The sequence below is a fragment of the Cyprinodon variegatus genome, unplaced genomic scaffold, assembly GCF_000732505.1.
Source record: "Cyprinodon variegatus isolate N-32 unplaced genomic scaffold, C_variegatus-1.0 Scaffold1874, whole genome shotgun sequence".
NCBI classification, from domain to species: Eukaryota; Metazoa; Chordata; class Actinopteri; order Cyprinodontiformes; family Cyprinodontidae; genus Cyprinodon; species Cyprinodon variegatus.
In genome coordinates this window covers 20493-32794 of record NW_015152327.1, presented here as the reverse complement: position 1 = coordinate 32794, position 12302 = coordinate 20493, and the positions used below count along the sequence as shown (strand labels likewise).

Sequence of the window (12302 nt, the reverse complement as noted above, 5' to 3'; positions counted from 1 at the left end):
TAGTGCAGTCTGCAGGAAATTTTGTTCTTTTTCTTCAGAAAGGGTTCATGAATTTTGTCAGGTAAGGTTGAAGGTCTGATTGACCTGTCAGTTCTGATGCACTCCATGGCCACCCCTACCCCCACTGCAAAACATAATTAAATGATGTTCTGATCCTCTGCTACAAAAGTTGCGGTAAAAACCCAGAAATCCAAAAGAACATGGTTATCAGTACAGTAGTTTAAATTGGGATGTTAGAAAGGTGCAGATGTTATCCGCACAGATGGATGGGTGGATGGATGATTAATGGTTTTATAATAAATTTTCCTCTCTGTCTCCTCAGACTGAATGACTGTAACCTCTCAGAGAAAAGCTGTGCAGCTCTGTCCTCAGTTCTTAGCTCCCAGTTCTCCAGTCTCAGAGAACTGGACCTGAGCAACAACAACCTGCAGGATTATGGAGTGAAGCTTCTATCTGCTGGACTGGAGAGTCTGAACTGCAAACTTGAAAGTCTCAGGTAAATGTATTCCACCCTTTTAGAACTAGATTTCTGTCCATTAGCTGCCATCAAAGATGATAGAAATTTCATTTTTAGAATGGATTAGTCAGCTGTTCCTATCTGACCTTTATTCTCTCTGAATCCAAAACAATGTTTTAGTCTTTATTTGAGCAATGAGATGGAAGCTCCCTAAACACCAGAACCATTGATATACTGGGACCAGCAGTTTAACTTAGGTACTTTTATTCCATTTCACAGAAAGCTTAAAGCCAACATCTTCTGCATAGTTGCTCTCAGTTTGCAGTCTCCATGCCAGTGGAGCTCTCCTCGGGTATCATGTGTTTAAATCGGGCATTTTTTCATTTTTATTACCTACATAACAAAATCCACTTTGATTAAGATAGACTTTTATCAACCAGTTTAGCTTCAGTTTCTTGGGCTTTTTCTACTAAAAAAGTTCCATTAAGAACTTTGTTTCTACCTCAATGTTATCCTGCTCTCCTAGTGTTGAACTGTGTGTCTGCAGCTTGTCAGGTTGTATGATCTCAGATGAAGGCTGTGCCTCTCTGGCCTCTGCTCTGAGCTCCAACCCCTCTCATCTGAAAGCGTTGGACCTAAGCTACAATCATCCAGGAGACAGGGGAGTGAAGCTGCTGTCAGCTGGAATCGAGGATCCACACTGGAGACTGGAAATCTTCAGGTATGGAGGAACCTGCTGCAGGTGCAGAGAATTTCTGAAAGACGATAATGAGGAGAAATGTCTTCTCTGATCTTCAGTCCATCTGACAGGAAACAGTGTTGGAGAAGACATGCATCTAATAATAGTTGAATATCAGCTTTGGATGACTGTTTTATAGCCTAATAGAGTTTTAAACGGATTGGGTCTTAATTAGCAGACCCAGGATGGATACGTTGGTGCTAGGTGGGAACTGAAGTGAAGATAAACATTCGGAGCGTTTGGATTGGAGTGAGTTGGACTGGCCATTTGATAATTATTTGTAAAGATTATGCTGCCTGATGATCCAATCCCGACACAAATATGATCCACAAATGCAATCAATGGATGTTTGGAACAAGCTGAGTGGTATGAATGAAGGCGCGAGCATTAAAAATGGCCCACAATGGAGAGGTTCTGATTAAGCCCACACCTATAGAGATCAGGAGATTAGTCCAGGAAGTAGAAATATTAGAGAGGATTGTTTTTTTTTTTTTTTTGACAAGGAACAGAGAGAGAATATTAGAAGGAGAATAAATGATTGGAGAACTCTAGGAACTCGGCCCGGTTTAATGTTGTCTGTAGATTTTGAGAAAAAATTAGCTGAATGAGACCATGGACCTGACTGAAGAACCAAAGCAGAGAGAAAACCATGGCTGAGGGACTAAAAGATAGAAACCTATTGGTAGTTTTTAGACTGAGGAGAACTGAAATAGTCAAAGATCTAGAACCGGAATTATTAAAGATGGAGCTAATCAGACAAAGTGCAGAATCCGGGGATTAGAGGTTGGTGTCATCATGGATGAAAATAGAACTAATTGAAGAAGTGGACCTTTGGAAGGAGCTCCAAGACTAGAGACAGTTTGAGAAGGAGAGATAGTGAGGGTGAGGTGATGGATTTAGAGGAAGATGTTCTCTATGTGCTGGTGGAGATTCTTAGTCATCCAGGTCATAGTCATTCCACAAAAGTAAGCAAAAACAAAGCACTGGACTTTGTTTTCCAAGTTTGAAGATGTTTCCCTTCCCATCAAGCTAGCTTTCTCAATTCAAAATGTCTGGATTAGCGTACCTCAAGGTACACTCCCCTGCATGGTAATTGCAGTTTAGCATAGTCTGCTAATCTGTTATCAGTCGAAAACTGTGGGAAAGTTGGGACACATCCAAGAAATACACTGCTCTCGGCTCTCCCAACTATAGCCTGAGACAGGATATTCCAGACCAAGTAGATTTTCTCAGAAGTGGAAATCTTGGTGGGGACAGAAGGGATGCTTACCCCATACCATAATGAGATTAATCAATTTTCATTGCTAAAATCTTGTCAGTTAAAAGAACAGAGGAAAGCAAAATTACAGACATTTGGTAATTTTAGTTCTCCGACACAGTTGAAAAACCACAGTTATGAAGGCATTTAGATAAAGAAGTCCATGGGTAAGGAATAAAAAATGCTTCTGAATCTGTTTCCTATGGCTTTATAAGGCTGCGCCAGTCAGCTGAGCACAGTGAGACAGGGCCAATCAGCAGGAGGCCATGAGTCTCAGCTCATCTTCTGTTTGTAAATGTTATGAAATCATAAAAGAACTCTGTTATTTAGATTTTTAGTTTTTTAGAGTTGTTAAATGGTACACAGAAAAATCTGTATAAGGGTAAAATGTGGGCTAATAAAGAACAATGATATAACTACATTACTTCCAAGAACACAATTTTGGCAAGCTATTTGTCAGAATTACACTACTTAAATCTGTGGTTGTTGTTGCTTTTGATGTCCAAACTGGAGAGTTGATGTGAAAAATCTGCTGCAGTTGAAGTTGAAAAGTTGAGGAGATGATGGATATGGTCAGTGTGAGATGATCTGGGGGGTGATCCCAGTGTGGAGGAGAGAGGATGTGAGAAGATGGAAAAAGAAATCCAGGAACTTGGAGGACAGAGGAAGATCCTCTCCACTAAGGTTGTAAAGGCTGTAAATAAGAGAGATGGGGATGAAGCAGCAGATCAGATTTCTAAAGGATGGGGGCAGATGAATGGTGGATCAAAGATGGCTGTTTAGGAAAAACTGGTCACCATAAATGCTCCAATGGAGGTTTTATCTAAAATTGAAAAACTTCCAATCAGTGGAAAAACAGCAGAGCATCATCTGAGTTCAATGATTAATTATTTGGAGGAAGTCATAAATAATCTCAGACTACAACCAAACAAGGAGCATTCATGGGCCATGCCAACACTAATGGTTCTACAGAGGCCATCCAAGAAGTTTAACTGCTGATATAGAGGAAGTAGAAACATCAATGACATCATCAACCTGATGTTATTAGTATTGACAACAATTGTTTTTTTTTTTTGTATAAGTGAAAAATATTTGAGTAGGAGGAGGATGTTCAACAACTAGAATAGATCATCTAACATTTATAGGAATCAGTAGAGGAACAGTTCTAGAACATGTAGAACATAGAGAAAAAATGAGCTGAAATGAAATTTAGGTAACATTTAGACCCCTTGGAAAAAGTTAGATCTGAATATGTTCCTTCAGATTAAAGGTTGGTAACATATGCTGTGACTTTAATGCTTCTGGAATAGGCTATTCTGGAATGGAAGCAGAACAGATGGAAATAGAGAAATAATTGAAGAACATTTAGAGGGTCATAACCGATCAAGTCTGAATGATGTAAGAAGAATAGATATTGAACCAGGAAAAGATTCTGGGCTGGAATGATTCTTCGAATGATTTCAGGACCTCCATTAATAAAATTCATCAAAGAAAATGATCTTCCTAAAAGCTTTATTTAATATTACAACTTCTGTGTTCTGGTTGGGTGGCTACAGCTAAAGTTAGGCTAGCCTGCTGATCCATGGATCAGCAGGTTATTGTGGTTATCTGTAATAGAGTCTGGGTCATTTTAAAAATCTAACTCGGAAGCTGTGCAGTGAAATGCTGCGCAGCAGCTAAGATCTCAGAGCTGATCAATTCTGATTGCTCCACCCCCACCTTGGCTATAGGCAAGACTTCCATTTAATTGATCAGCGTAGGGGATTGTAACATTATTTGAAAACATAGTCCTGCAGCTGAGAGGATAGTTGTTTTAATACCCTAATTATATGATACTAATAAATAGTAATAAATCAGCGGTTTACCTTTCTGATTAATATATTTTTTGTGGCGGTTTTTGGAACCAAAAGTGTGTAACTAGACCACTGAAGAGGTCTGTTTTATTTAAATAGATCTATGCTTTGTAAAGTTAAAAATGAAACCAGAACACAAAATGTAGTCAAACCTTATGCATTTTTGTTTTTATGGCCATTTTCTCTACAGAGTTAGCTTTTTATCTTCTTATCTACAGAAACGAATTATTTGCATTTTTCCATGTATTCCTATTATTCATAACGCATCTGAAGCAATAAGTGAACAATATGCAGAACATGGTTTATGTTTGAATATTTCATGGTTAGTGGTGATAATGATGGAAAGAATAACTGATCAATGAAATAAGGGTTGGTTCAAACTCTAAAAAGGATAATTCCTTAATTCAACATTGGTTCACAGGAATATTTCAGCTGGTGGGGAAATGGGATTTATTAGACTCCTTATTAGGAAATTCCTCTGCCTCTGCAGTTTTCTGGAAGATTCCCCTTAGTAAGAATGTCTCACAAGGAAAATTTTTGAAATCTGTGGATGTTTCCAAGTGGACGTGTTTGGCTGTTCCACTCTCAGTGTAGGATAATATGTGTTTCAGAGACATGTCCATGTCTGCATGCTGACAGAGACTGATGGTCTGACTCCTCTCCTTCTTTCAGGGTGGAACTTGCTGGAGTCCGATGGTTGACACCAGGTCTGAGGAAGTGTAAGTGTGTTTTAGATTGAGCTCACATTCAATCGTCTTCCAACTGTCCAATTTAATTCAATTCAATTATACTTTATTCTTCCATGAAGTGAAATTCAATCTTGGTATAGCCCGTCCAAGAAGACAAAAACACACAGAAAGACAATACACAGAGATTATACATGGGGAGACACGTTATCTGTGGCCATGCTAGTATAAAATGAGGTGCCTTTACAGTAAAACAGAAAAGAAAGAGATAACAATAGGTGAGGGAGGAAAAAAGTAATATTTCATATTTTATCCTTAGCAGGATACAGTTTGAGATTGCGAAAAACCTCAGCACATATGCAACACAGATGCAAAACAAAATCTTGCAGAATTAAGAATGGCAGAGGAGGATGAGAGGTGCGTGAATCATATCTGAGCATCAGTGTATGCCCATGTGTGTACAATATATATCCATTGGTGAATATCATTGACAGATGTAACAGTTCGTCAGCCGACCAAAAAGCCATCTTCACAGATGTCCCCATGAAGTGTAAATGATCAATAACTCCAGCTGGATTGTGTTTGTTCTCTCCATCAGATTCCTGTTGGCTCACAATCGACATAAACACAGTGAACAGAAAACTAAAACTATCTGAAGACAACCGGAAGGTGACACAAGTGCAGGATTATCAGTTATATCCTGATCATCCAGACAGATTTGATGAGGTTTCTCAGCTGCTGTGTAGTGATGGTCTCACTGGTCGCTGTTACTGGGAGGTCGAATGGAGAGGAGGAGTTTATATATCAGTGAGTTACAGAAGAATCAAGAGGAAAGGAGGCAATGATGACCGTTGGTTTGGAGGGAATGATCATTCCTGGAGTCTGAGCTGCTCTGTTGTTGATGGTTATTCGGTATGCCATAATAAGAGAGCAACACCTCTCTCCTCCTCCTCTGTCTCTAACAGAATAGCAGTGTATGTGGACTGTCCTGCTGGCATTCTGTCCTTCTACAGAGTCTCCTCTAACTCACTGATCCATCTCCACACCATCAGCACCACATTCACTGAACCTCTGTATCCTGGGTTTGGGTTCTGGGGTTTTAATGGTTCCTGTGTGTCTTTCTGCTGAGTTAAGTCCAAATATTTCCAATTTGTGACTGTTGAGCAGTTCAGTCGATCAGTTCAGACCATTTCTGAGCTGCTTGAATAAGTCAATGATCCTATAGATCAGAAATTGTCTATAGGATCATTCAGAAAACTGCTAATCACTTGGTGACACAAGGTAAACATCAACCTTCTAGAAATATTGAAACAAGTGTCTGGATATTATTGGATGCTTTCATCTGCTGGTAGATTGGTGTTTCCATGTCTGTCTGTGTTTCTGTAATGGCCTGGATAAATCTTATCTAAAATAATAATCATTGAAACGTTTTTTTTTTTAGTTTTTTAGAAGACGTTTTGCCTCTAATCCAAGAGGCTTCTTCATTTCTGACCTGTGTTGGAGAGCACTGATATTAATATACTGTAGGTCTAACAAAGAATTAGGAGGAACAAAAGATATCTTTGATCACTCCCACAGGATTGGCCAAGGAGGTTACATGGGGGGTGTTAATGGTCATTATGGGTCATTAACTCTCCCGTCAGAGTGGTTTTGGTCACATACAGTACCTCATTGAAGTATGAGTAAGGGTAGAGCCGCTGGGAGGTTAATTTCATGGGTGTGGTTCCCTGAAGAAGCCTCTTGAGCAAGAGGCGAAACGTCTTCTAGAAAACTCACATGCAGTTGCCTAGATTGAACTTTTTCAAGAATGGCTTTTAATGTGAAGATTTTTTTAAATCATTATTTCAACTCCAAATGTATTAAAATTATATTGTCATTAATCTGACACCACACAGCAGGGGCTGATTATCACCTGTTGTTTGTAACCAGAGACGTAGAAAAAGAAATGTGCAGACGGTGTCTAGACTAATGCTGAGCAGATCACTCACAGTCCACTTAATACCATGATACTGACAGTATGCTGAAGTTTTCGGAACATTTTGTCACATTTAAGTGTTTATTTGAACCACAATAACAACAGCTTTTAATTTGAAGATTGTTTCAATTATTATCTCAACTCTGAATGTACGAAAATTATATTTTCATTGATCTCTTGCCACACACACATATATGTACCGCAAGGGGCTTTAATCACCTGTTGTTTCCAACCAGAGCTGAATAAGACAAAGTGTACAGAAAGTGGCTTGGCTAATCCTTAGCAGATCTTTTGCGATATAGTTCATAATGTTATACTGACAGTATGCTGCCGTTTTCGGAACATTTAGTCACATTGTTAAAGCAAACACAATGAAAGCTTTGGTGGTATGACTTAACTGTTTTTTTGTCAACACATAGACTCATTCATAACTACGTACATAAACATATCTTTTTCATGACTGCAAAAATATATTGTCAATGAAACCAATTTAGGATATTCAGTGTCCATGTAGGATCTTTGACAAATCTTGCATAAGCAGTTTATCAACTGCCAACTCCCAAGTGGTATAAGCCAGTTCCCAACTGGCATATGCTGGTTCCCAACTAGCATTGATACAAAGAATACAATTTTTCAAACTTGCATGTCAGATACCACTTTTGGCTGTCATTGTCACTCTGGTTTTAAGTGAGGATGTACAAGTTTAAACAACGCACATTGTTTTCACTGCATGCTCAGTTTGGTTGCACAAAAATTGCTCCATAGATGTTAAGCAAAAGAACACGAAATGGAAAGTTCGTCTGAAAACTGTTGGGACTTCCAATTGTATCACATCTAACCTCTACTACCTACAGCACAACCACACTGTTGAGTTCCAAGAATTGCAAAAGGCTCCATTACCTTTGTACAAAAATGTTTGCAAGATGAGTTACATTTTTCTAATTTTCAATAAGACATTGTGGAATGTTTAAACCAGAATGGGTACAAGACAAGTAACATTTAATGTGATTTATTCAATACATAAATTATAAATAGATCAGTTGCATTTCCTGCACATGCCTTTATGTCTGATAGAGGAGCCGGAGCATTTATCGTTATTGAGGTAAAACTGCCCCATTTATTAGATTTATTTGAGGTCATATCGCCCAGCCCTACTGTACAGTATGAAAACATTTACTGTAACTCAATAAGTTTATGTACCTTTTGTAAAATCTGATGTCCTGATCTGATATTGAAAATCTTTCCAGCTCAAATGACTGCCTTATTGATGCTTCCCCCATCCTCTTCCTCAGCTCCTCTATCACCTGCTGCTCAGCATCTATGATTTCTATGCTTTATCCAAAGATGCTGGTTCTGTTCTGACATCAGAATCATGGCACTTCAACAACCATTTCCTCCTGTACAACTGCATCCAAATTTTTTCCTCTCTCTGAAATGTTGTTTTCGCCACTGACATAGAGTAATTATTCAAGACAAAAAGTACAGGTTCAGGCCCCTCTTTGAAGCACCGTCACCCACCCTGGAGGACATCTGTGGGAAGAAACTGTCACCGCAGACAGAAGTGGACCTCTGGATGAGGAGATTTTTCACATTTTACATTCCGTATCCATGTTTTTGTTAATGCCTTATCCTTGGAAAAGGGGTGGAAACTCACTGCAGAGTTGAATTCCTCTGATATTGGTTATTGTGGCACAAAGCAGAAATCACTGCTGTCACTATTGATGGTTCCAGCAACACTGATGCGTCTTTGCATGCGTCAATCCCATAGTTCAAAACATTGTATTGGTGCGTGTGTAGTTTCAAGAAAGTCATGTGACCGATACAGGAGTAGTTTCTAACTGACTGACTCACTAAACTGTGTTTAAAAAACATATCTGTCAACATGATGCATCTGCTAAGAAAATGTCTCATCTTTTGGGGTTTATCATTAAAATTATCAAGGATTTTGGAGCAGCTCACAAAATGAATAGTAACGTTTCAGCTGTCGCGTTGTATTTTAATCTTCTCATTGTTTCATACTTTTCCTCTGTTACCACTCAACTTATCTGAAGTAAAGTTCATTTTAAATTGACCCTTAGCTTATTTACTATTTTTACTATACTTATTATTTTAAAAATACGATTTAAAATACTACTCCACAAGCATCCTCATTTACATTTCCCCCTAAATGTTCACTTTATGTTTACATTATTTGTTAACTGCATCTAAAAATATCAAAGATATTCACAATTTAAACATAGATATGAAATAATATAATGTAACCTACAATAACTTAAATTACATAATTGTACTAGGTGTTTAAATCAGTTCAGTTTAGTCTGTCCAATAAGCTGCGTGCAGTGTCTTTATAGGTCCAGCAGGTGTCAGTATTCTTTGAGACCGTATCAACGCAGTATCAATAGTTTGACAATGTGTCGAAACGCTTAAAGATGCCTCATTAACTCATCACTAAAGTTCACGCCTCAGATATTTAGCTGCTTTTGAAAAACTAATAATAAAATGTTAGCTGTTTTCCATCCAAAGTAACAGAGAAAGCTGACTGCGATTAGCGACTAGCGCAGGCTTAATTTTTTTTCAAATGGTCACATAACCTTCCGCATAACCCCTATATTGGCTGTGTTCAGGGAGCTGCCCCAACCCCTAACTCCTCAATCACTAAGGCACTGTTTGAACTCATGGGCTTCATCTTTCAAGGACACGGTCTACCTGGACTAGATCCGTTGTTTTGGCTGTGAATTTAAACAGGTCTACCCTTCGTCGGCTTTCTCTGCCATACCCTCTGTCGTTTAGCAACCGTGACAGTTGACACAGAAACAGGAAAAGAATGAATATCGAATTTTTCAAAGCTGTTTTTTTCTTCTTTTTTTATTGTGTAATGAGAAAAAGACTACACTTATGTGAATCCAGAGTGGAATAAAGGTTCCAACCACCGGGAGCGTGAACAAATAAAATCAAATGTAATGATAGAAACCTTAGTCAGTTAAATAACCTGCTGCTGTCATTTTCCATATCTCTGATGTTGCTGCTATTTTCAAATATCCCTTACTGTAAAATGTCCATAGCTGCATATTGGTTATTTATTCTCCAGTTTTATATTGTTAAAACACTTTACAATATTTTATTGTTCATATTTTAACTCGTCCCTATTATGTTACTCTTAAACATTTTTTTATGGTCCACATTTGTGTGACCATTTTCAATAATCTTTCTGCTGCTGTAAATTTGCCCATTGTGGGAAAGAGATAAAGACATTTTCTATTCTACAAAAGGGGTAGAAGGATATAAGTAAATCTAAACAATGTATGTATAAAAAATATAACTGCAAAATATCTAACATTCAACAATGAAAAAATACTTAGCTAAGCAAATTGTGCTAACCAGCAAAAAAAATAAATAATTAAATCCTATCAGGTTTATAGTCCCCACACTGCAGATATATTAGATTCTGTTGTTATATGACAGTCGAACCCATTTACACAGTAACAGATAAAGACCTTTAGATAAATCAAACATTACCCAAGCTGCTCCCAACTTTTTCTGACTGGTTGATGAAAGTGCAATTATCCAACTGATGGTTCCAAACGTTTATTACAGGATTTCCGTCATACAAACGCCCAAGATCACCGTGAACACTGCAAAATACACGGTGGAAAATATTCATCAGTGAAATCATCATATTCCCTTATATGAATTATCAACTGAAACTTATTGAACAAAATATAAATTCTCTCAATTGTCCATACAGTATGCCCCTCCAACCAGAAGGTTAGGAGTTGCTAGAAGTCCTTACACGTCCATTTCTTCTATATTTCAGTCCTTTGCCTTTACTCTTGCACACGCCGACCGAGTATAAAACAAAACTCAGAATTTTCCATCCAAGGCATCACGTGATCAAGTGATAACCTAATCGGTGACGTCTCCATCTGACATTATTACAATATTTCCCCAAAGTATGTACATATTAATCAAAAAATACACAAATATGAACTGGATATTAAAAGTAAAACTTTTTCATATTCCCAAAAACAAGAAATAAATTCACACAGAAAAATGCTTATGTAACTGCGTTCGCTACATTACCGCCACATATCTGACTCAATAACCATTAAAACAACTATTTTCATTCATTTCAGATGGAACTATTCACTGACTTGCATTATATTAAACTGAACTTCCAATATTCACCACTGTTCGGCGCCAATTAACATTTCCTGTGATCACGGAGCAGCCGGCTTGCTTGGTCTCGCAATGAATCCTGAGATATGCAAGGATAGCGAGGATACATCGGACCTGTCCTTCAAATCGGGCAAAAAGAAGGACGCATTTGTAGGCCCCATAACGAGGAGTCTACAATCCGCCCAGAAATCGACGCCATGCTATGATGTAATCCTCCTTCGAATCTGGCTTTCAGAGGACGCAGCCCATGAATTCGAACAGAGCATATATAGAGTGGGGACTGTATAGTGGACCTTATAGTGAACTCAGTTAACTCACCGTTCATCATCACTACTTCTCGCTTCCTGTTGGAGTTTATTAAATCATCAAACGATTATATTCACTTCCTAATAATAAATAAAATCAATATATTTTACTAAGTTCCTTATAATTAATTATATATTGATTTAATACATTTGTTATACACATGAAAAACTTATTTCTTAAGGTATTTATCTATTTAAATTGTGACATTTATCATCTTGTTGAGGCTGCACTCAGTTTTTCTTCGTTGATTTCCTGTAGTATGTGAAACATTCCTGCCATGAATCAACATACCAGTTAAGGTCTGGAGACATTTTTAATTATAATCTGTTACTTTAAACAGGATTTAAAACTGAAATAAAATTAGGTGTTTATGGATCCATGTTATACATTGAACTCTTAAATAAAAAAATAGAAAATAAAATAGAAAGTTTTTCCATTTTAATATCTAAAGTGCTTTTTGAAGAAGAGGGCAACAATCATTTCAATTTGGTATATAGACAATTTCCTGCTTCCCATATTTTATAAAACACCTGAACTGAACTTTTTTTCTGTCTTAATGAGAGCAGTGGGCTTTAAGCTGCCCTGCAAGGCTTTAAACCTGGGTTTGAATGGAGACAAAGCCATTCTTTAGCAAATATCAAGGTGCTCATTTTGAGCACCTTGATATCTGCATGAGAATATGTGCATGTGATTATTTAAACCCTGAATCTGTTCTGGGGTTTAACAGGAGCTGTGTTTCTAGCAAGAAAAGAACCCCACTGAATTCATCACCTTATGCATAGCTGCAACTCCAAATTCATTTATTATTTATTTATTTATGTATCCATATCTATTTCTGATTCTGTTCATTGT

The 12302-nt window shown here is 37.7% G+C and overlaps 1 protein-coding gene across 1 annotated transcript; it reads left to right on the top strand.

Moving 5' to 3' along the window:
- The first annotated feature begins 47 nt into the window (after positions 1-47).
- Positions 48-9683, top strand: LOC107104757 (ribonuclease inhibitor-like). The gene is made up of 4 exons (XM_015404844.1): positions 48-61; positions 323-496; positions 1005-1178; positions 9593-9683. Exons 1-4 carry the CDS (start codon positions 48-50, stop codon positions 9681-9683), a joined length of 453 nt encoding a protein of 150 aa, XP_015260330.1.
- Positions 9684-12302: the final 2619 nt, after the last annotated feature.